Genomic DNA, 22,209 nt, shown 5'->3' with positions numbered 1-22,209 from the left:
GATTTAATAGCCCCACCCTCCATATGGCAGGATCGTTCACAACAGAATTGTCCCTCACTGTCAGAGAGTCAATAAAGAATTCCACTTCAATGTTCTAAGATGTTTGAGATAGGACTTGACGAGAAAAGGCCCACAGAAGAGGCATATGAACAACTTGATAGTCCACCATGACAATGCACAACTACATATGGTGTACAATATTCATGAACGTTTATATGATGTACAATATTCATCTAGATAGTTGTTCCCTGCCCGTCATATTCAACAGACTAACTTCCATCTGACTTCTATTTCCATCACAACAAAAATTAAGTTGAAGGTGCAGAAATTTGATATATGTAGCTGCGTGGGAATCGAACTACTCTGACAGGCTTTTGTGTGTGCTTATCTTTGCCTAGAGGGCATCCAAGGGTGGCTTCTAAGAAATTTTTGGCACTCGTTCTCTCTCTCTCTCTCTCTCTCTCTCTCTCTCTCTCTCTCTCTCTCTCTCTGACAGTCCATCGAGAAGGCAGGTGGTTCTTAGCTGGAAAATTCATTGGGAATGCAGAACACCTGGCAGTCAAGGATTATTGGCTGTGCTTTCAACGGTGGGCATGTGGGCTGCATCAAGCTTCGTATTAACATCTCTCCATCAATACCCAGTGTTGCTTGCATTTAACAGAGCAGCAGCACTGTTTTAACTGCAGTTATGACATGTTATACCAGCCAAGTGTCTTACAAGGTGTGCCATCTTCAATAATGCTCATTTACTGGGTCAATCTCTGAAAGAACCCAATACACGATAATTATCGTCTCGCTATATAAATCATTTGGTTTGTTTGACCAGTTTCAGCCTCCTGTGGCAAATCTTCCTTCTAATTACATGCTTGCTGTTTATTATGTTGGTCTTTTGGTGTGACAAGTGGATAATGGTGTACAAACTGACATTCAGTAAATTTGCTGTTGTGAACAGCATAAAGTTTGCTGTGACTTTTAAAGTTCCATCTGGGTTCTTGCAGCCTGTCTTATGGAGTGGCTAATCCTGGGCTTTCTTAGTATTAATGGAATTCCCTACTTAAGACTGGCAGTGCAGGTTTTGCAACCACAAAAATTTCTGCTTCTTGTAAATGAAGAAAGAAAACATTACCTTATTATGGCTCTTTTGTTATACCACCTGGGACCAGGAATTTCCTTTTACTTGTTTTCCTTATTCTTAAAGTCTTTCTTATACTTAAAGCCTATACTGTTAAGATTATGAAACTTTACTCTCAAATGCTCACTTATGTAAAGAATACTTGCTAAGTTTCATAATACTTAAATCTTTGCCCTGTACTGATCTTAATTTAGAAATTGGTAACTATACCCTTTGGGGTTTTGGGGCCATCCTTTTAAATTTGGTGAATTGTGTGGAATTTTGTAATCATAGTAAATTGCAACTCAAATGTGCATTAATGAATGACGTTCAGTCCCTATTTGCCTAGGCCTTCCTTACTCTTCACTGTAGAGACATATTGCGGCATCTCATAATTGACAGCAGAGCATGGATTTTTGATTGACAATTTTTCGTTACCTATTTGGCACTGTTAGTCAATTGTAGTAAAATAATTGTTTTGTCAGACTCTACTCGTACTGCAGTTTTCAAGTGCACTTGGAGGCAAGATGGCATCTCGACTGGTGAGGGGAGTTGTATGTTTGAAGAAGGGACAGTTACATTATGAACTGTGCATTCAGGGTCAGGTGGAGGAAGGTGATGTAGCAGAACCTAGTGCATGTCTCTGTGGGGCAGCCACCCTTCCATTTAAAATAACTGGGGAACTGATTCATTTGGTGAGTAGTGCCCTTGTGTGCTGCACCTCTTCTCTGTCTGATATCACTGTTAACAGTCAGGCCACCTTGCTGACGATTGTCATGTTAGGCAGAAGAAACAGTCAAACAACAGACGCCTAAGGAACCGCTGACAGTTTCTGCCTCGCGGATTGCTACAGGCCTGCAATAAAGTTAGGGGAATTATTAGTAGCTCTTTAGCCTTTGTGTGTGGAAGAGGAGCCTTTTGCACTGGTACAGCAAACTACTGTCTGTGCCAAGTTCTACTTTCCACGATGCCATGGGACCACAAGCTGCACGTTTATATCTCTCTGCCAAACACAATGAGGAGCTTGAAGTTGGTGCTTACTGTTAGCAGTGCAGCAGCACTGTTGTAACTGCCGTTACGACACATTATACAAGCCAAGTGTCTGGCAAATACTAGTTAACTGGGTGGACTTCTGAGAGAAGCGGATACATGATAATTATCATCTTGCTATTTAATTGTTTGACAAGGATCAGCTTCCAATGGTAAAACTTCCTTCTAATTACATATTTGCTGTTTACTGGGTTTGTGCTTTAGTGAGAAGTGGATAAGAGCATACAATCCAACATTCAGTAAATTTTGCTGAAAGTTTGGTGTGATATGTAATGCTCTATCTGTGTTTTTGTGGCCAGCCTTATGGGTAGGTCGAGTCTGGGTCCTCTTAGTATCAAAGGCACTGTCTATTTAAGACTGGTAGCATGGGTCTTGCTATCAAACAAATTTCTACTTCTTGTAACTGAAGAAAGCTTACATTAACTTACTGTACAGTTCACGTCATATAGGAAGGCGGCCCAATTTGCAGCAGTTCTGCAGCCAACCAGATTCACTCTCTCTCTGAGCAGCTGGTTGTGAGTTTCAAATAAGATTGTGAGAATCTCTCTCCTGCAAACTGCACTGTTGCCAAAGCAGTTTCATTCACAGAGAAACAGAATTAGTCATTCAGCTGTTGATGTTGCTTTCTTGTAGCAGTATAGCTGTGAATGTGTATCTATAAACGTTTTAGTGTGATTTCCAATAAAACTGTCAAGTGACAGCAATAAACGTGAAGTTCCACACTAGTGACTTCTAGTCAAATTGCATGCCTAAGGAATATTGTCTAAGTTGTGTGACTGGATTTGCAATTTCCTGTCAGAAAGGTCACAATACGTAGGAATCGATGAACAATCATCAACTTAAACAGAAGTGATATCTGGCGTTCCCCAAGGAAGTTCTACAGGAAAATTGCTGTTCCTGATCTGCATACACCATTTCGGAGATAATATGAGAGCCCTCAGACTGTTTGCAAATGATGCTGTGATTTACCCTCTTACAAAGTCATCTATGATCAAACACATTGCAAAACGATTTAGACAAGATATCTGTATAGTGGAAAAAGTGGCAGTTGACTCTAAATAATGAGAAGTGGGAAGTAACCACACAAATACTAAAAAGAATCTACTAAATTTCAGTTACATGATAAAACACACAGATCTAAAGGCTGTAAATTCAACTAAATACTTAGGGATTACTATTATGAATAACTTAAACGGCAACCATCACACAGATACTGCTGTAGGGAGAGAAAACCATAAACTGTGATTAATTGGCAAAACTCTCAGAAAATGCAACAGTTCTATTAAAGAGACTACTTAAAATATGCTTGTCCACCCTCCTCTGGAGTATTGCTATCCGGTGTGGGATCCACATAAGATAGAACTGATGGAGAATATCGAAAAAGTTCAAAGAAAACCAGCTCATTTTAGATTATCGCAAAATAGGAGAGAGAGTTCCAGGGATATGATACACAATTAGGAGTGGCGGTTATCAAAACAAAGGCTTTTTTTGTTGTGGCAGGAGCTTCTCCTGAAATTTCAGTCACCTACTTTCTCCTCAGAGTGTGAACAATTTCGTTGGCACCTAGGGAGGAATGACCATCATAATAAAATAAGAGAAATCAAGAGCTTGTGTGGCAGTAAGCCACATAACGTGATAAAAATGATGTCAAATAACTTCGCAAATATACCAAAACTGACTTGGTAACGAAATATGTTATTGTGTGAACTTTCAAAGATATAAATATTATCTCTTCTCAGAAAAATAACAAAGACTCAGAAATCAATTAATACGATCTGCGAATGTAATTGCAATCTATGTTTTTTTTTTTTTTGTTTTTTACAAAAAGATTCCTTCTCTTCCCCCTCCCCCCCTTTTTTTCCTCCATAGTGTAAGAAGCCGTTTTGTGATGAGGCATAAAAACATGTAAGTTTCATGTAATATTTAGCCTAAATATAATCAAACATTACTTAAAAGTGTTGTCCATTTTTATATGCACCAGCTCCTACATGCATGAAGTCGCAAAATTAATTTCTTTATGCAAATTTTATAGGGTAGCAGAGGTCAGCGTCATTGTTATAAATGATAACGGCCCAGTGTCATAATAAATATCTTAATATTCTCTAAGTTTGACAAGGAAAAATAAATGCAAATGTAGGATATTTTTCTTGATTAGCGGTTCTTCCACTGCAACAATAAAAGTAATCAATATTTTCAATATTGAATCACATTTGAGTAAACTGAGTTCAGTAAATTTTTTCGATCCTCGCATAATGAAATCGCAAGTATCTCCTTAGCCTTGCATTTTCACAAAAGTAAAAATAATTAACAAAAATCATTTTTAACAACAGATACAGTCATGTATCTGGAATTTTGTTTGCATATTGGATGCAAGTTTAAAGCCCTGAGATAGAAAAAAAAATTGTATGCTTAAGCCGTACGCATTATAAAGTTTTCATTTCTGATACAGAGTTAGTGGCTCGTACAACTAAAATAATGGAAAGTCGTGAGCTGTCGGCTTTTCACTTTTTCTTTTGATTTCTTATTTTGTGTTGCAATGTACTCATTATTTTGGGTAGTACATTGTAATATGTTTGTGGTGGCACCTTTTAATATAAAAACACCATGTAGGGCAAATTAACTGCATGAGGCACCAAAACTGAGTCACTGGCGTAAATAATTCTCCAGTTGTGAAGCAGGCACAATAACATTAACTTCAACTTTTCATAAGATATAAAAATCAATACATAAAGCACCACCACAATGGCGACCAAAATGTGGGGCACGAACCACCGATTTACATACAGGGTGTAAATGTACACTTTCAATTGTTTATTGCACAAGAGCCAAACATTGTACTGATGTCATACATATGTCATTTTGAAGAGAAACCCTGAAAGTTTTGTTTTCATGTATATCTCGACAGCTTAGTTTGGTAATTTGCCAATAGTTACAAACACGACAGCCATGGTACAAAGTGGACAGCTGTTTGATGAAATGGTCTCCCCGATTACCAGACCTCACTCCATGTGACTTATCTGTGGGGACACATTAAAAATCTGGTGTATGTACCGTCTCTACCATGTGATGTAGCAGAGCTCCGGGAGAGAACGGGGGAAGCACTGCCACAGTCGACGATGCCAAGTTGGGACAGATACAACAAGAATTTGATTACTGTATTGACATCTGTGGGGTCACTCACGGTTTGTATATCGAATGTTTGTAAAAAAACTTTCAGGGTTTCTCTTCAAAATGCAGTGTGTACAACACCTGTACAATGTCTAGTTCTTTTGCAATACATAATTGGAAGTGTTCCTGGACTTCATGTACACCTTGTAAATATACTCGTTGAGGAGGTACATAAAGCGCCATCACAACTGGAGCCCAAAGCGTGCAGCTCGAACCAGTTACATAAATCTACCCGAATAGATGTGCAAACAGATATATAGCTGTATTAAGTTTTTGGTTTAACTCAGAATCTCAAACTAAAACTTATGTGTAAATGAATATTTTGTGTATGTAGAAATTCCAGGTGGTACGTATTTTACTAGTGTCAAAATAAACTGTTTCATGTACCATTCCCATCACAATCCTGCAAGCAACCTATCTATGTGTGAGAAGTGGCTGCAGTAACTGATTCTTGGGCTCCAGCTTGGAGAAAAATACAAATAACTAGAACAATAAACCAAAAACTACAGAAGATAAGAGTGCAGATACAAGTGCTGCTAGCTGGTGGACAATGAAGACATAAATGAGCAGGGGGCCAGGCACACCCCACAGTGAAAAATTTTAAATTTTCTACATATTTTAGTGAATTTATATATGGATATTTTTGCAGTGAAGTCAAAACGATTCGTTTACAAAAAGCAGTGAATGATAGTGTTGAATCTGAAGTAGTTTAGTGCAGTGGATATTTCATACGAATTTGCTTGCCAGGTTTAGCATAGAGTAATGTAAAGTGAAGTGTGCACAAAGGTAACTTTAGAGCATTGATCACAAGATAATTTTGCAGTGTTTTTGATAATTAACAATTCAGTTTAGGTAAAATTTGCACTGCAGTAGCAGAAAGTTCTACATAGGTGAACTAGCACAATTCATGTACAGAGTCAAGTTTTGAGTAAATTTGAAAGAATTTTAGTTAATGTTAGGCTTATATAACAATGTCACTTAAGGTTTGTTATATTTCTTGTGTTTTGTGTGTGTCTTGTATGTATTGTCATAGAATGCGCATGGGTAGGCCACTGTAGGGAGAAACGTACTGAGAGTGAGACTATATTTGAGACAGAAATGGATGATAATGTCCACAAGTTCCAATACCCATTCACAAATTCCTCAAATGGAACCAGAACTGAGACCAATATTTTACTGAAAATACCTAACAAGCTCAACGGAGCACACATGTTCACGAGATTAGGCCAGAATTGAAGACTGATGTAACAGCATCAGCTGATGGTGCATCAGTAGAGCAGTTCCTAGTCCTGATTTTCTTGCAATTTTGTTAGCACAATGAGATATCCAGGACAGACAACGCAAGGAAAAAACAGGCAAGAACGAATACAATGTGAACAAGCGCTTTTACGTCAGGCAAGAGATGTGTTACAATCAGAACATAATGAATGTGAGGAAAGGGAAAAGGTACAAGCCAAAGCTCTCTTCTCCCTAGCCCTGGCTAGGGGGAAAAGAGAGAAAGAGCGTGATGCCCTTCTGTTCAGAAATTAAACGACCTTTTAGAAGAACGAGGTAAGGCTATCATCTCACATCTATCGCAAGAGATGGATGTGTGAAAACAACAAGTTTCGGAACTTGTAGAACAAAACAAAGATGTTCCAGAAAAAAATCAATGAACTTGACAACAGAGTAAATAAGCTAGACAATGCCCATGCCGTGCTCAAGGGTCAAGTAAAGGTTTTCAGCCGGACAGTTGATGATCTCACACAAAACTTAGACCAACACACTGACAAGCATATCTCTGAGGCAGTGGGCCAGTTCCAAATTGACCTGCCCATCACATCACGTGTTGCCGGAGAGCAACACGAGAATCGAGGTACGTCGGAGAGAAAAAAAGAGCAATACAGCAACTTTCTAGTTAATATATGCCGTGACAATAAATCTGTCTGCAAGAGTCAGCCAAGCTAGACTCCACCGAATTTTACTGGCACTGTTGGTGTCACGGATTTAGACATATTACCAACCATTGCCCTAGTAAAACATGAGGAATCGTTGATAAAACATAGACAGTTTCAGATATACAATGATGAGAAAAAGGTTGTGCATCCTGTCATATTTATAAAAAGTTTTAAAAACATTTTGCCTCTCTCATGGAGAGAGGCAAAAGATTCAGTTTTCACATCCTTTATAACAGGAGATGCAGCTCTGTGGACACTAGAAACAGCCCAACAGTGTGCATCCTTTTCTGATTTTGAAAACAAATTTCTTACAAGGTTCTGGTCCAAATCTGTATAATAACATTTAAGAAAACCGGTCTACAATCCCAAACTGTTCAACCCCCGTAAGGGAATTTACATAAGAAATTTGAGAGATATCTCATTAAGAAACACTACTGGGATGAACTGATGTTGGCAAGAGACGTACTGAGAATTCTTAAAGGAAAACTACCCATTGGCAACTGAGAAAAACTCGTACACGTCCCAGACACAGACTTAAAAGAATTTATGCCAACATTAGATTCTTTGGATTTAATCCAAGAAGATGCATGTCAAAAGGAATATGGCAAAGTGAGGAGCAATCAAAACAACAAAAAATCTCGACAGTCTAACAGTAACAGCCCCAGAGAGAACGGGTTCGCGAAGAATAATGACTTTTCAAACGGTGAAGCGTACAATAAAAGACAGGTGGGGCATAACCAGCAACTGAGTAACAATAACTGGCATCCTAAACATGCAGAAGGAAACCCTTATTCACGATCTACTTACTCACTGAGTAAAAACGGCAATGAGCAAGACAACTGTAAAAGGAGATGTGAAGGAGGGGGTAACCCCCAACTTCTCACAGAAAAACATGTGCACTGCCAACGACCACTGGCAACACCCAGGGCCGTCAAACTGGCAGGCACAAAGTCAAATGTCAAATAATAATATACCAATCCATCACACTTGCCCAGAAAGAATTAAGTGATCATCTTTCCCCTCACACTGTTCAAGAATGGAATAGTAGAGAAATAACTTGAAGGTGGTTCGATGAGTCCTATCTACAGCAGAGTAATCATGTAGATTTAGATGTAGATGCTTCACAAGCAGGCGACGAGGTTTATGTACTGCCTTTACAACTTTTTAAAATGCGAAACAGAATGCGAAGATCTTATTTTTGACATTTTGAAGACTAAAGAACAAACTGCAGAAGCAAGAGAACTGTGCAGAAAATGGTAAACGTGTCAGAGCTGTGGAAACCCCAGGAAAATTTATTTTCATATAATCTGGAAAGTATCAGAGTCGCAAAAAAGCTGTAACACGAAAGAATGGTTTTTACAGCATTATTTTAAAGAGCTCCATGTTTAAATTGTATATAAGTATGGAATGTCCGCTAACAAGGTTGCCCATACCTGGGGGCAAGAGGAAAAGGGGGGGGGGGGGGGGGTGATGGCCCTCCCTTGGCTCTCAGGGAAAGCAAAAAATGTAGTGTAGTCAGGTCCTTTTCTTTCAAGAAAATGATTTAAATGTTGGTACAAGGTTTTTTACCAGTATCACAACATAAACTTTTTTATGACTACTTAAAAGTCACCATTTGTCTTCTAGAATGTTATAAGTACTTCATAAACCCCCCCCCCCCCCCTTCCTGGTTTCCCTCCTCCCCCCACAGCACTCTTGCCTGCTATCACAAAAACTTGTTACAATTATGCATGAGCAATCCGTTTTCAAAGGTAACGCTTCGTCATGCAAATGACATTGATTTCAAATATATTAAAGAGAGTTGCAGCACGAACCACATCACTTTTAAAGATAATGATATAAGAAAATGAGCTAGTTCCTGATAAAACATACGTGAATCAGAATCAGTCCATGAATACTGCTGGAAAATGAGGGATGGTACAGGTGGTTTAAAATTGCCACAGAAAAAGGTTCTGGGATAATTATTTCGCATGCTGGCCCTTCTTCTCGTTTTGTTGTCAAGAGTAAACTTGTATTTATTTGTAAGAAAAACAGCAGCATCTATCATTCGAAAATAAATGCTGTCACTTTCAAGAAATAGTTCACTAAACAATTCTTGTCATACCTTGCATGGATGTTGGTCATTGTAATTACCATGTCAATAATCATTCTGCTGTTACAGAGAAAACATCACTTACAAGCACCGGGAAAGCAAATATTGTTCATTGTCCGAAAAATAAAAATATTTCTTCTTTCTTCGTGTACTCAACACAAAAGGCATACTAGGAACTAGTGTACCATATGGCACTTTGGCTAAGAGTCCAGTTGTCTCTGCTATGCTCCATGTCTTCCATGTAAGAATATTTGCATCTGGGAAGGCTTCAAGGCCACCATAATCACAATGAGTGCCCCACACAACTGCAAGTGTGAGCCATGTACTCCCTCCAAATACAGCTTGTACATCACATGTGAAGTTCAATTTCAGTCCTCGAAACACATTTGGACCACCAATCAGTTGTTGTTTATTGAATTGCCCAGCAAGATCAATGTCTATCGCCTTCAGAGAACGATAAACAGGAACGCTGCGCCGCCAGCGACGACGGTAACCACGTCGCAGAGGCATTGCTGTGGCACGTTAATACAAGTAAACGTAGCAAGCCAATGCCCAGTGAGACACCCAGAGCTATGCTTCCGCACTCCTCGACGTTCACAGAGCGAATGACGCTCCGTGCTGCGGCGCAGCTGCAGCGCTGATAAGACGGCGCGCGGCGCTTATCGTGACGTCACTTCCACTGATAAACTTGATTTTCCAGCAACACGCTCTTAGGTTGCTCGCTAGGCGGGTGACCTTGAGCGGGACTTAGCGCGCTGTGCGCCGCGCAAGTCACGTGACCAGGGGTGTACACTGAGCGTTGCGCCAGGCGGGTGGCCTTGAGTGTGCGAGAGAGAGCAACACGCTCTCTAGTTTTACTAAGAGCGTGTTGCTGGAAAATCAAGTTTATCAGCGGAAGTGACGTCACGATAAGCGCCGCGCGCTGTCTTATCAGCGCTGCAGCTGCGCCGCAGCACGGAGCGTCATTCGCTCTGCGAACGTCGAGGAGTGCGGAAGCATAGCTCTGGGTGTCTCACTGGGCGTTGGCTTGCTACGTTTGCTTGTATTAACGTGCCACAGCAATGCCTCTGCGACGTGGTTACCGTCGTCGCTGGCGGCGCAGCGTTCCTGTTTATCGTTCTCTGAAGGCGATAGACATTGATCTTGCTGGGCAATTCAATAAACAACAACTGATTGGTGGTCCAAATGTGTTTCGAGGACTGAAATTGAACTTCACATGTGATGTACAAGCTGTATTTGGAGGGAGTACATGGCTCACACTTGCAGTTGTGTGGGGCACTCATTGTGATTATGGTGGCCTTGAAGCCTTCCCAGATGCAAATATTCTTACATGGAAGACATGGAGCATAGCAGAGACAACTGGACTCTTAGCCAAAGTGCCATATGGTACACTAGTTCCTAGTATGCCTTTTGTGTTGAGTACACGAAGAAAGAAGAAATTGAATGCTAGTGCCGAACTCCTGTGGCTCGTTAATTTTACAACTCAGATAACAGAACATAGAAACTGAACCTTGTTGCATGTGAATGTGGTCACATAGTTTTGCATTTACACACATATAACTGCCAGTATAATCTGAAAGAATTAATTTGGACACAGGTTTAAAGCTTTGTCGGGTAAAAAACAAAACATTCGCGATAACAGACACTGTGTACGAAGCAATAGACGACATCCCTCTTCAGCATGGGCACACTGTTTGCAGCATTCTGAAAAAGTTTCAGAAAGAAAACTTTAACAGAGAGGTGATAATTGTCATCCTAAATTTAGAATCAGATTGTTTGGTGATTGACTCAGATAGCAGTGAAAATGGTATTACGATGTAGGCGTAGGAACAAAGTAAGGTAATAATATTTCTTGTTTTTAAATTGTTACAATTTAAAAAATGTCTGTTAATGTATCAATTGCATATATAGTATTTGAGAACTTCGTAGCTTCTGATATCACACAGACATCTGCTGTGGAGCAGTGGACAAAACATCAAGCCGTGAAGTAAGATTTGTCTCACATGGACAATTAATCAAAATCGGTTTTAAAATGTATTATTTTCATCACAGATTTGAACGTATACATATTACAGTGTACCATAGACAAATGAACCTGACTGTTGTCCTCAGCAACACAGTTCGACAACACAGACTGTTTGCCCACACTCTGTCGCCACGCAAGTGCAGACCTCACCCCCTCCACGTTTCTCTATCGCTCAGCCTCTTACGCACGGAAGTGCCTTCCTACATGATGCAGTCTATAGCTCTCTGTTACATCACCTGGTAACACGAATTTCCTTTTACTTGTCCTTTGTTTTACTTGTCCTTTCTTATAAGGTACAACAGAGTGGTATTGAAGGAAGGACTACAGCTAATCCCTAAATCTAATTCCAAGTGTGAGATCCAACTACTTGTTGCCACACTATGAGGTGCTATCCAAAATTTTCGGGACTGGTACTGCCATCGATTGAAAACCTTACCTTTGGACTAATGGTCACCATCACCCTCGAAGTAGTTCCCATCCCCACGTGCTTCTGCCACTGGTCAAACGTTTCCTGGAAGTCCTGTTCTTTGAGGACGTTTATCACTGCCAGCGATGCTTCTTGAATCCTCTCTAGAGTGTTGAACCGACGGCCTTTCAACTTGAGTTTCAGTTTTGGGAATAGCGCGAAGTCGCAAGGTGCCAAATCTGGTGAGTACGGTAGGTGGAGTACAACCGCCATGTTTTTTGCCTAAAAGGTTCTGGTGAGCAAGGATGTTGCTCTTCACCTGTTTCACTTTTTTGGGTCTTGGAGAGCCCAGGCTCTTCCACTCAAACACACACTTACAGCTCATGCTCTGTCCCCCAAAAACTTGTTGAATCATTGCAAGGGTCTCTGTAGAACTTTTCCCGAGATTCACACTGAATTTGATACACACGCACTGTTCTGTTCACAGACCCATTGTAAAAACGCCACAGACCAAACACACAGAATTACAGAAATCACTGTGGACATGCAACATGTCCTCCCAGCTGAATGCCACTCCACACACTGAGTCATCAGATATGCAGCTCTCGCCACCTAGTCGTGCAAAGATCTACTACACCTACTTTCCAGATGGCAGGACCAGTCCCAAACATTTTGGATTCCATCTCGTATATTGTGTGTGTGTTAATTTCATTGTGTTTGTAACAACAGTCTTTTGTTGTATGTTTTGGAGCTACTCTTTTGTATGTTTTGGAGCCAGTTAATTTGGGCTACCAGGCCGCATTCTTGTGGAGTGTCATGGGTTCTACCCCAGGTATGAACCACTTTCAATAACAGAAGGTTGCTCCAAATATTCATAAAACTTTCACCTTCAAATTTCTTATTACGGTTATTGTATAACAAAGTTTCACCTTCAAATTACGTATTATAGTTGTTGTATATGTCTTTTCCTAAAAAATTCTTTAAGTTGATTTAAATGTGACTGGATGCACCCCATTAAGGTTTAGTTGGTTAGTTTGTGTACATTATTTCACGCACTGCTAGAAGCTCTTAAGAGGTGTTCGATTTTACTTAAAGCCTATACTGTCAAGATTATGTAATTTTACTCTCAAATGCTCACTAATATAAAGAATATCTGGTAAATTTCATCGTACCTAAATCTTTGCCTTGCAGTACTCTTAATTTAGAAATCGGTAAGCGTATCTTTTGGTTTTGGGGGGTATCCTTTTTAAGTTTGCTGATTTATGTTATGTAATGTTAATAAAACATAATTCAAATGTGCATTAACGAATGATGTTCAATCCCTATTTGCCCAGGCCTTCCTTGCAGAGGTGTTCTGAGGCGTCTTGTGTATAGGAGATGCAAGTGGAATCACAAATGTTACTAAAAACATTAAACCAAAGAAAGATTTCCAGGGGGCATTCTGCAGGTAGGACAAACATTGGTATCAGTGAATTCATTCCCAAGGCAACATTTACAGAAAGAGCGCAAAATAAATCTAGGTAACACATAATTTTAATTAATATACTTCACAAATTTTTTGGAGCCACTTCGTAAGGTGAGTTTTCCTAAGTCCAGCAGTTAGTGCTATACTTTTTACCTAACTGCATGTTTCTGACATTACTCTTCTTAGGTTCATTTTTACTTCAATCTACTTCTGTTTCTCAACAAGGCTTTGGCTCAATTTAAATCTGTCATGATGCTTTCTTTGCTTTTCAAGTAAATTTTTAGCATAGAAACTAAATCACATCAGGTTGTATTCTTCCACCCGAAAAATCACGTTCACTGTGTAGTGCACGTTTGACCTATCAATGGAATCTTAAGAACTCCATCTAATAAAAGAAATCACAATGTCCACAGTCAATATTGTTGCCTAAGACACTAATTTACACTCTCCACTCAGTTAAATATCAGAAGATAACATTCACCCCTGAGAATAACATTTCAAATTGTAAGCTGTACTTAAAACCCACCAGTGATATGATCTTTACCCCTCGCCATCTTTTCCTCTTCCATCCTTACATAAAAAATTCCTATCAATTCTACTTTCTATACTTCACCACAACATTAGTTACAGTTATTACAAATAGTTATTACTAAATAGTATCATCCAACAGCTAAAGTTACACAATCACTAGTTCCTAAGCAAGCACCGGTTCCTTAAGAAAAGAGATTACACACAAGTTCTAAAATCCAACGTATCATTCCTTCATTCATCAAAAAACATACATACCATCCATCAACCGCAGTTCAGTGCTGCCAGGCATAGACTCTAGAGGGCAGTCATACTGTGGAATGTATGGTTTTATGTCCAATACTGGTGTCCCATCCACCATATCTACTCCTGAGAAATAAACAGACGAGCCTGAAATTGAGAAGGTTACAAATTATATAACACTAAATTTAAATTCTGATAGATATTATTTTATGCAAGGCAAATACTTGAATCTTAATAATGAAGTTTACATCCTCTGATACTGCATAAAACACCTCTTATAACATCACAAATTTCAGTTCACTTACGGTGTCTGAATTTACTTATAACTAGTTATGGATAGTGTTGAAAATACCATAATGAAAGATTTAGTATAACAGTGCAATGTGCAATGTAATAATGATTTGTCCAGTCATAGGTGTGTCTCACAACCACAAATTACTGTTTAACAATCCACCAACAATGAAGTCTTTAGATATGGAGCATTAGATGAATCGGGAAGGGTAATGAGGAAACTGGCCATGGCAGTCCAGAAGAAACAAACTCTTGCATCAAGCAGCGAAATCACAGAAAATCTGTAGTCCCAAACATGGGTCTCATTTCTTAACCATCTAGCACTTGGTATAAAAATTTGATTTTAAAATAGGAAATGTATCACAACACTATTCATAGTACATTACCTGATCACTACAAGACAATACATAACTATTTTTGTCTGTTGTCTTAAAGATAAATTGAATGTAATTCTTGTGCACAGGTGATGAGTCACACAACAAAGAAAATTCAAAATGCCAAAATACTATAATTAAGGGGAAAAAGGTGCTTCTTAACCTGTGCATGTTGTGAAAGTGGAACCAGTTACAATTCCAATGAATACCAAGAGCAAGATCAGTTCACTGTGAGGTTTCTCTGTTTACCTAACACAAGAGTGAAAAAAGATAGCTTCCTCGAAGCTGAACAATTCACCATTGCAGTACAGAAACAGTTCATGAAGGTTGCACTGGTTTAATTTCTGTTACACATATTGATGTACGAAAACAAATTTTCACAAGGATTTATTTATTTATGGGGCCATGAAACATTCAGATTGGACAACTCAGAAGTACTAATCATCGCTAATTAAGCTGAAACTTTTCTGTTTCATGTTTCTTTCATTTTGGATTCAGTTGGGGGGGGGGGGGGAGGGGGGGGGGGAGGGGGGGGGGCGGAAGTCATGGCCCACACATTGCAACTAACGTAGCAAATAGAAGATTGATTTCACTATTTGACATTCATGTGCATTTGTATACTTGTAAGTTAAAGGTAAAATCTTGTTTTCTAGATTGTTAAGGATTTTTGAAAACCATAGTTAAAGAACCCCTTTTCTCTACATTTTCCTCAAGCTCACTTTAGTCTAAAATGATATCCATGACAAAGTTTATACGCGAGAAAGGAAGAGCAACAATTTTAAACTGATAAAGACAGAACCAAGAAAATTTAGGAAAATAGTAATTTAATTAAGAACATATAATACAAGAACATAATTTCTTGGCGCGACTTAAATGAATAAATTTTCTTTGTGCACTTTAACATTCTATAAGGGGCATTCAAATGAAATCCAGTCACTAGTGTAAAGTAACAGTAACGATTTTATTAACTCAAAACAGTACACATACTCAAATATAGTCACCAAAACCGTCGGCACATTTATCCCGTTGCAACACTAGCTCTTCGATTCCATCCTTGAAGAAGCTAGTAGGCTGCTGTTGGGTCCAGGCCTGAACCCAGTCACACACTTCGTCATCTGTTGTGAATAGATGTCCGCAAATAGCTTGTTTTAGAGGTCCAAACACATGAAAGTCACATGGTGAAAGGTAGGGACCGTACGATGGATGTTCCAGTGCTTCCACCGAAACTGCTGCAATGTCGTCTTCACCACATTGGCCATGGGTTGGCGGGCATTATCATGCAGGAGAATAACACCATTGGACAACAACTCGGACTGTGCTCTCCGTACACTGCATGTTCAATAGTGGATGATAACTTGTGTGACCACCTTCCCTTCGGCGTGTAATCACACTGGCGCTATGCAACATTAAATGGTGTGCATGTTGTCAGTCTCTCTAACGACAGATGGCGTCACCATACCTGCAGTTAAGTGGTGCCACCTTACCTGTAAGGCAAAGATAGATGCACTCACCAGCTTTCATTTGAATGAACCTCGTATGTAGTAGTTCTCTCTCAGATGCATCCTTGGTAGCTTGTTTGTATTGGAGCTTTAAAAAAAAAAATTAAAAAACTTTCTCAAATCCCAACAAGAATTTGAAGAATAAAATGCACAATTTTTGACTGTGAAGAAAGTGTACTTATGCCCATAGTCTGAGGTCTGAGGAAAACCAAAAGAAAATAAAGAAATTACTTAAGAAAGATTATATAAATAGAACCAAAGATGTATGAGCTGGTAAATAATAAAGTCACAGGTCATACAAAATGTGAAAGAGTCAACAAATGGAAGAAAAGGAAAGAATACCACTACTACACTTTAAATTGTATACTGAGAAGTTCACAGCTGTAATAACGAAAATCAACAACATATTGCTATGCCTGTTCTACGAGAAAATTATGCAGAAATAGCAACTTTGCTCTAAAGCAAACAGTAATTAATCAAAATTATAGAAGACAACTCACCAGGAACCTAAGTTAAAGATTATGTAAGAGGCAGTCAACATTGAAGAAATATGAAATGCAGTATTGATCTGTGGTACAAATACAATGCTATTAATTTGTTGTACACATTCTTCTTGCAGATCCACCAGAGTAGGCTGTTCCAATACTGCCCCATGGGTCACAGGACTGGGGAGCACCCATCAGCTCACTTGCAGGCAAGTGTAGCTACTACAGGCTACATGCTAGACAGCCAACTGTACGTGTTCTGCGTACATACCAACCTCTTGGCCACCCTTGTCTGCAGGTGTAAGGCCAGGGCAGTACGGTTGCATACAATACAGCCCAGCTGCCTGCACATCAGCTATTTGCCCATCCTTATCCGCCCAGATACAGACTCAGATCACAATGTAGTAGTGATGAAGAGCAGCTGAAGTTTAAAAGATCAGTCACGAAAAATGATTCTGCAGAAAAGTGGGATATGGAAGTACTAATGAATGAAGAGAGAGGCTCCAAGTTCCCTAAGGACATGCTGAGTCGCAGATAGGCACAACAAAAAAACTCTCACAATTAAAGCTTTCGGCCATTAAGGCCTTCGTCAACAACAGATGCCCCCCCCCCCCCAAACACACACACACACACACACACACACACACACACACACACACACACACACACACACACAGAGCTGCAGTCTCAGGCAACTGAAACCACACTGCAAGCACCACCTCTCCCGAAGCCTGATGGATTCCAAACCAACTACCTCCTTCCTAGTCGCCATGACCAACTATATCCTCACCCACAATTACTTCTCCTTTGAAGGCATTACCTACAAACTAATTTGGGGTAGGGCTATGGGCACCAGCATGGCTCCATCCTATGCCAACCTATTCTTGGGCCATCTAGAGGAGTCCTTCCTATAAAACCCAGAATTGCAAACCCCTATCCTGGTTCAGATTAATTAATGAGATCTTTGCTATCTGGATTGAGAGTGAAGACATCCTATCCACATTCCTCCACAACCTCAACAACTTCTCCCTCATTTGCTTCACCTGGTCCCACTCAACCCGAGGCCACCTTCCTAAATGTAGACCTCCATCTCAAAGATGGCTACATCAGTACCTCACTCCATATCAAACCTACTAACCACCGGCAATACCTCCACTTCGACAGCGCCACCTGTTACATACCAAGAAGTCCCTTCCGCACAGCCTAGCCACCCTTGGTCGTCCGCATCTGCAGTGACGAGCAGTCCCCTCTCAAAATATACTGAGGGTCTCACTGAAGCCTTCACTGACCGTAATTATCCTCCCAACCTTATACGAAAACAAATCTCCCATGATTTATCTTTCCAGTCTCCCACCACCTACCAAAGTCCCATCCATCCAGCCACAGAGGAGCGTTCCCCCTCATAGCTCAATAGCCCCCCCCCCCCCCCCCCCCATGGACTGGAGCAACTGAATTACATTCTCCGCCAGGGTTTCAATTACCTCTCGCTGTGCTCCGAAGCGAGAAATATACACAATATACTCACCCATCCTTGCACAACCCCTGCTCCAAATCCCTTACCTCATGGCTCATACTCCTGTAATAGACGTAGATGCAAGACCTGTCCCATACATCCTCCCACCACCACCTACTCCATTCCGGCCACGAACATCACCTATCCCATCAAAGGCAAGACTACCTGTGAAACCAGTCATGTGATCTACAAGCTAAACTGCAACCAATGTGCTGCATTCTATGTAGGCATGACAACCAACAAGCTGTCTGTCAGGATGAATGCCACTGACAAACTGTGGCCAAGAAACAAATGGACCACCCTGTTGCTAAACATGCTGCCAAATATGATACCCTTCATTTCAATGCCTGCTTCACAGCCTGTACCATACGGATCCTTCCCACCAACACCAGCTTTTCTGAATTGCGCAGGTGGGAACATTGCGTGCAATACATCCTACATTCCTGTAACCCCTCTGGTCTCATTAGTCACTGTCCTTACCCATCCAGCCCCTTCCCTGTTCCCATTCCAGCACTACACAGCCGTCATTCCACCATCCCACCCAGTCTTTTTATTTCTCTCTTCCCCCCCCCCCCCCCCCCCCCCCCCACCTCCCCGCTCTCCACCTCTCCCCTGCCCTGCAGCACTTCACTGTCCGCCACCCCCCCTAATTATTCCTCCCCCTCCCAGCCCCAGACTCCTCCATACGCCCACCCAGTCGTCACTCCCATCATGCACTGGTGCTGCTGCTTGCAGTGTGGTTTCAGTTGCCTGAGACTGCAGCGGATAGGTTGGAAGAGTACACTGAAGGCCTCTAGAAAATTTGTCTGATGTAACAGAAGAAGAAACAGGAATCGATTTAGAAGAGATAGGGGAGCCAGTTTTAGAATCAATTTCAAAGAGTTTGGAAGACTTTACATCAAATAAGGCAGAAGGGATAGATAACATTACATCAAAACTTCTACACTCATTGGGGAAAGTGGCAACAAAATGACTTTTCACATTGTTGTGTAGAATGTATGAGTCTGGCGATATACAATCTGAGTTTCAGAAAAATATCATCCATACAATTCTGAAGACTGCAAGAACTGACAAGAGTGAGAATTATTGCACAACCAGCTTAAAAGCTCATGCATCCATGCTGCTGACAAGAATACACAAAAGAATGGAAAAGAAAATTCAGGATGTGTTAGATGACAATCAGTTTGGTTTTAAGAAATATAAAGGCACCAGAGAGGCAATTCCGAGGTTGCAGCTTGCAAGAACCCCCCCCCCCCCCCCCACTCATACTGAACCTCCAAGAAATGTCTCAGTTGAGCAGGCGAGTTCGCAGATGGTGGTATAAGGGGCATACATTATAACTGGCTACACTTTCCCACCCTAGTTCTGTGACAATTTAGGCAGTCTGTCCTTGAACTGTCGCACAGGGGTTCTTCCTACCTGCTACGCAGAGATGCTCTCTTAGTTTTAAGTCCCCTTTCAGAGCTGTAGCAGCACCATCGGATTCTGAAAGTGCAATGCTACTGTCTATGTTTTACTTAATGAAGCAGGTTCAAATGGCTCTGAGCACTATTGGACTTAACATTAATGAAGCAGGAAGAAGTTTTTTGTGCAAATAATATTTACATTGAATGCCATTATGGTGCATTTATTTAAGGGAAACAGTAAAATGAACTTGTTCGCACTGATTACAAGCTAACGATTAACAGTACAAGAGCATGGTCCACCGCATGACTAAATCAAAGGGCATCCTATCAACAACTGCAGACTATGGTGCACAGTCTGCAACCTGAGTGTAAAATTGGTATACTTCGTACAAGATTGTACGTCTTCAGTTATACCCAAGTTATTTATTTATTTATTAATTAATATCAACATTTCCCAGTATTGGAAAATTACTGAAAGATAGTATTTACAACGTAGGCATCTCCTAAGGACTGAGTGGCAAAAAGCAACTTTTGTTAGCAAATATTTATTAATAAGAATTACTTGAGGATGTTCTTGAGGACATTATATTAGAAATGGAAGAGAATGTAGATGAAGATGAAATAGGAGATATAATACTGCTTGAAGAGTTTGACAGAGCACTGAAAGACCTAAGTCGAACCAATGCCCCGGGAGTAGACAACATTCCATTAGAACTACTGACAGCCTTGGGAGAGCCAGGCCTAACAAAACTCTACCACCTAGTGAGCAAGGTGTATGAGATAGGTGAAATACCCTCAGACTTCAAGAAGAATATAATAATTATTCCAATCCCAAAGAAAGCAGGTGAAAATTACCGAATTATCAGTTTAATAAGCCACGGCTGCAAAATACTGACATGAATTCTTTACATACGAATGGAAAAATTGGTAGAAGCTGACCTCGGGGAAGATCCGTTTGGATTCCGTAGAAATGTTGGAACATGTGAGGCAATACTGACCCTATGACTTATCTTAGAAGCTAGATTAAGAAAAGGCAAACCTACGTTTCCAGCATTTGTAGACTTAGAGAAAGCTTTTGACAATGTTGAGTGGAATACTCTCTTTCAAATTCTGAAGGTGGCAGGGCTAAAATACAGGGAGCGAAAAGCTATTTACAATTTGTACAGAAACCAGATGGGAGTTATAAGAATCGAGGGGCATGAAAGGGAAGCAGTGGTTGGGAAGGGAGTGAGACAGGGTTGTAGCCTATCCCCGATGTTATTCAATCTGTATATTGAGCAAGCAGTAAAGGAAACAAAAGAAAAATTTGGAGTACGAATTAAAATCCATGGAGAAGAAATAAAAACTTTTGAGGTTCGCCGATGACATTGTAATTCTGTCAGAGACAGCAAAGCACCTGGAAGAGCAGCTGAACGGAATGGACAGTGTCTTGCACGGAGGATATAAGATGAACATCAACAAAAGCAAAGCGAGGATAATGGAATGTAGTCTAATTAAATTGGGTGATGCTGGGGGAATTAGATTAGGAAATGAGACACTTAAAGTAGTAAATGAGTTTTGCTATTTGGGGAGCAAAATAACTGATGATGCTCTAAGCAGAGAGGATATAAAATGTAGACTGGCAATGGCAAGGAAATCGTTTCTGAAGAAGAGAAATTTGTTAACATCGAGTATAGATTCAAGTGTCAGGAAGTCGTTTCTGAAAGTATTTGCATCCTGTAGGATGCCAGTACATTTCACATGCGCGAGATTCGGCATAAATACCGCAACTGCACCAGGGCTCTTCAGTAGTTGTGTACTCACCTGATGATGGCTGGACGTCTCTGGGCCGAAATATCGTGGCAGAATGTCGACGGGATCCGGCTGCATACCCGGAAATTATTAGAAGAAGAAATACGCCGGGAAAATTTCAGAAGTCACAACAACAACAATTACTTGATTTGCACCAGAGCAAATGTACTTCCCCTACATATCTCTTTGCTGACATTACAAGTGATTTCTGCATCGGTACCTCAACCGACAGGCTCCTACCGCTTGCTCATTACTCCGTACGTACTGCAATGCTGATACATTAGCTTCATGTATGTAAAGTAGCAAAACTGGAAATAAAGTAAGATGCACTGTTATCTACAAATAAGTTGTACCTATCAGGTTGATAATGGAAGCAAGACTAAAGAAAAATCAAGACATGTTCTTAAGGTTTGTTCATTTGGGAAAAATGTACAAAAATGTCATAAGGTGCAAAATGTTCAAAATTCTGAGGAAAATAAGGGTAAACTACAGGAAGAGACATGTAAAAAACAAACTGTACAAGAGCCAAGAGGGAACAATACGACTGGAAGACCAAGAACAAAATGCTTGGATTAAAAAGGGTTTAAGATAAGGGTGTTGTCTTTGGCTCCTACTGTTCTACCTATACATCGAAGAAGCAATGATGGAAATAAAAGTTAGGTTCAGGAATGGAATTAAAATTAAAGTTGAAAGAATCAACAATAAGATTTGCTGATAACATTGCTATCCTCAGTGAAAGCGAAGATGAGTTACAGGATCTCCTGAATGGAATGAACAGTCTAATGAATACAGAATATGGACTAAGAGTAAATGGAAGAAAGACG

The 22,209-nt window shown here is 40.3% G+C and overlaps 1 protein-coding gene across 1 annotated transcript in view; it reads right to left on the bottom strand.

Moving 5' to 3' along the window:
• LOC126483717 (tRNA (adenine(37)-N6)-methyltransferase) overlaps positions 1-22,209 on the bottom strand; it is a 95,054-nt gene that overhangs the window by 27,748 nt on the left and 45,097 nt on the right. The window contains exon 4 of the mRNA XM_050106814.1: positions 14,042-14,173. Coding sequence (XP_049962771.1) covers positions 14,042-14,173 — 132 coding nt within the window. The remainder of the gene's footprint in view (positions 1-14,041; positions 14,174-22,209) is intronic.

This window comes from Schistocerca serialis, chromosome 6 (genome assembly GCF_023864345.2).
Source record: "Schistocerca serialis cubense isolate TAMUIC-IGC-003099 chromosome 6, iqSchSeri2.2, whole genome shotgun sequence".
NCBI classification, from domain to species: domain Eukaryota; kingdom Metazoa; phylum Arthropoda; class Insecta; order Orthoptera; family Acrididae; genus Schistocerca; species Schistocerca serialis.
The sequence above is the reverse complement of the archived record's forward strand: the minus strand, read 5'-3'. Positions and strand labels throughout refer to the sequence as shown.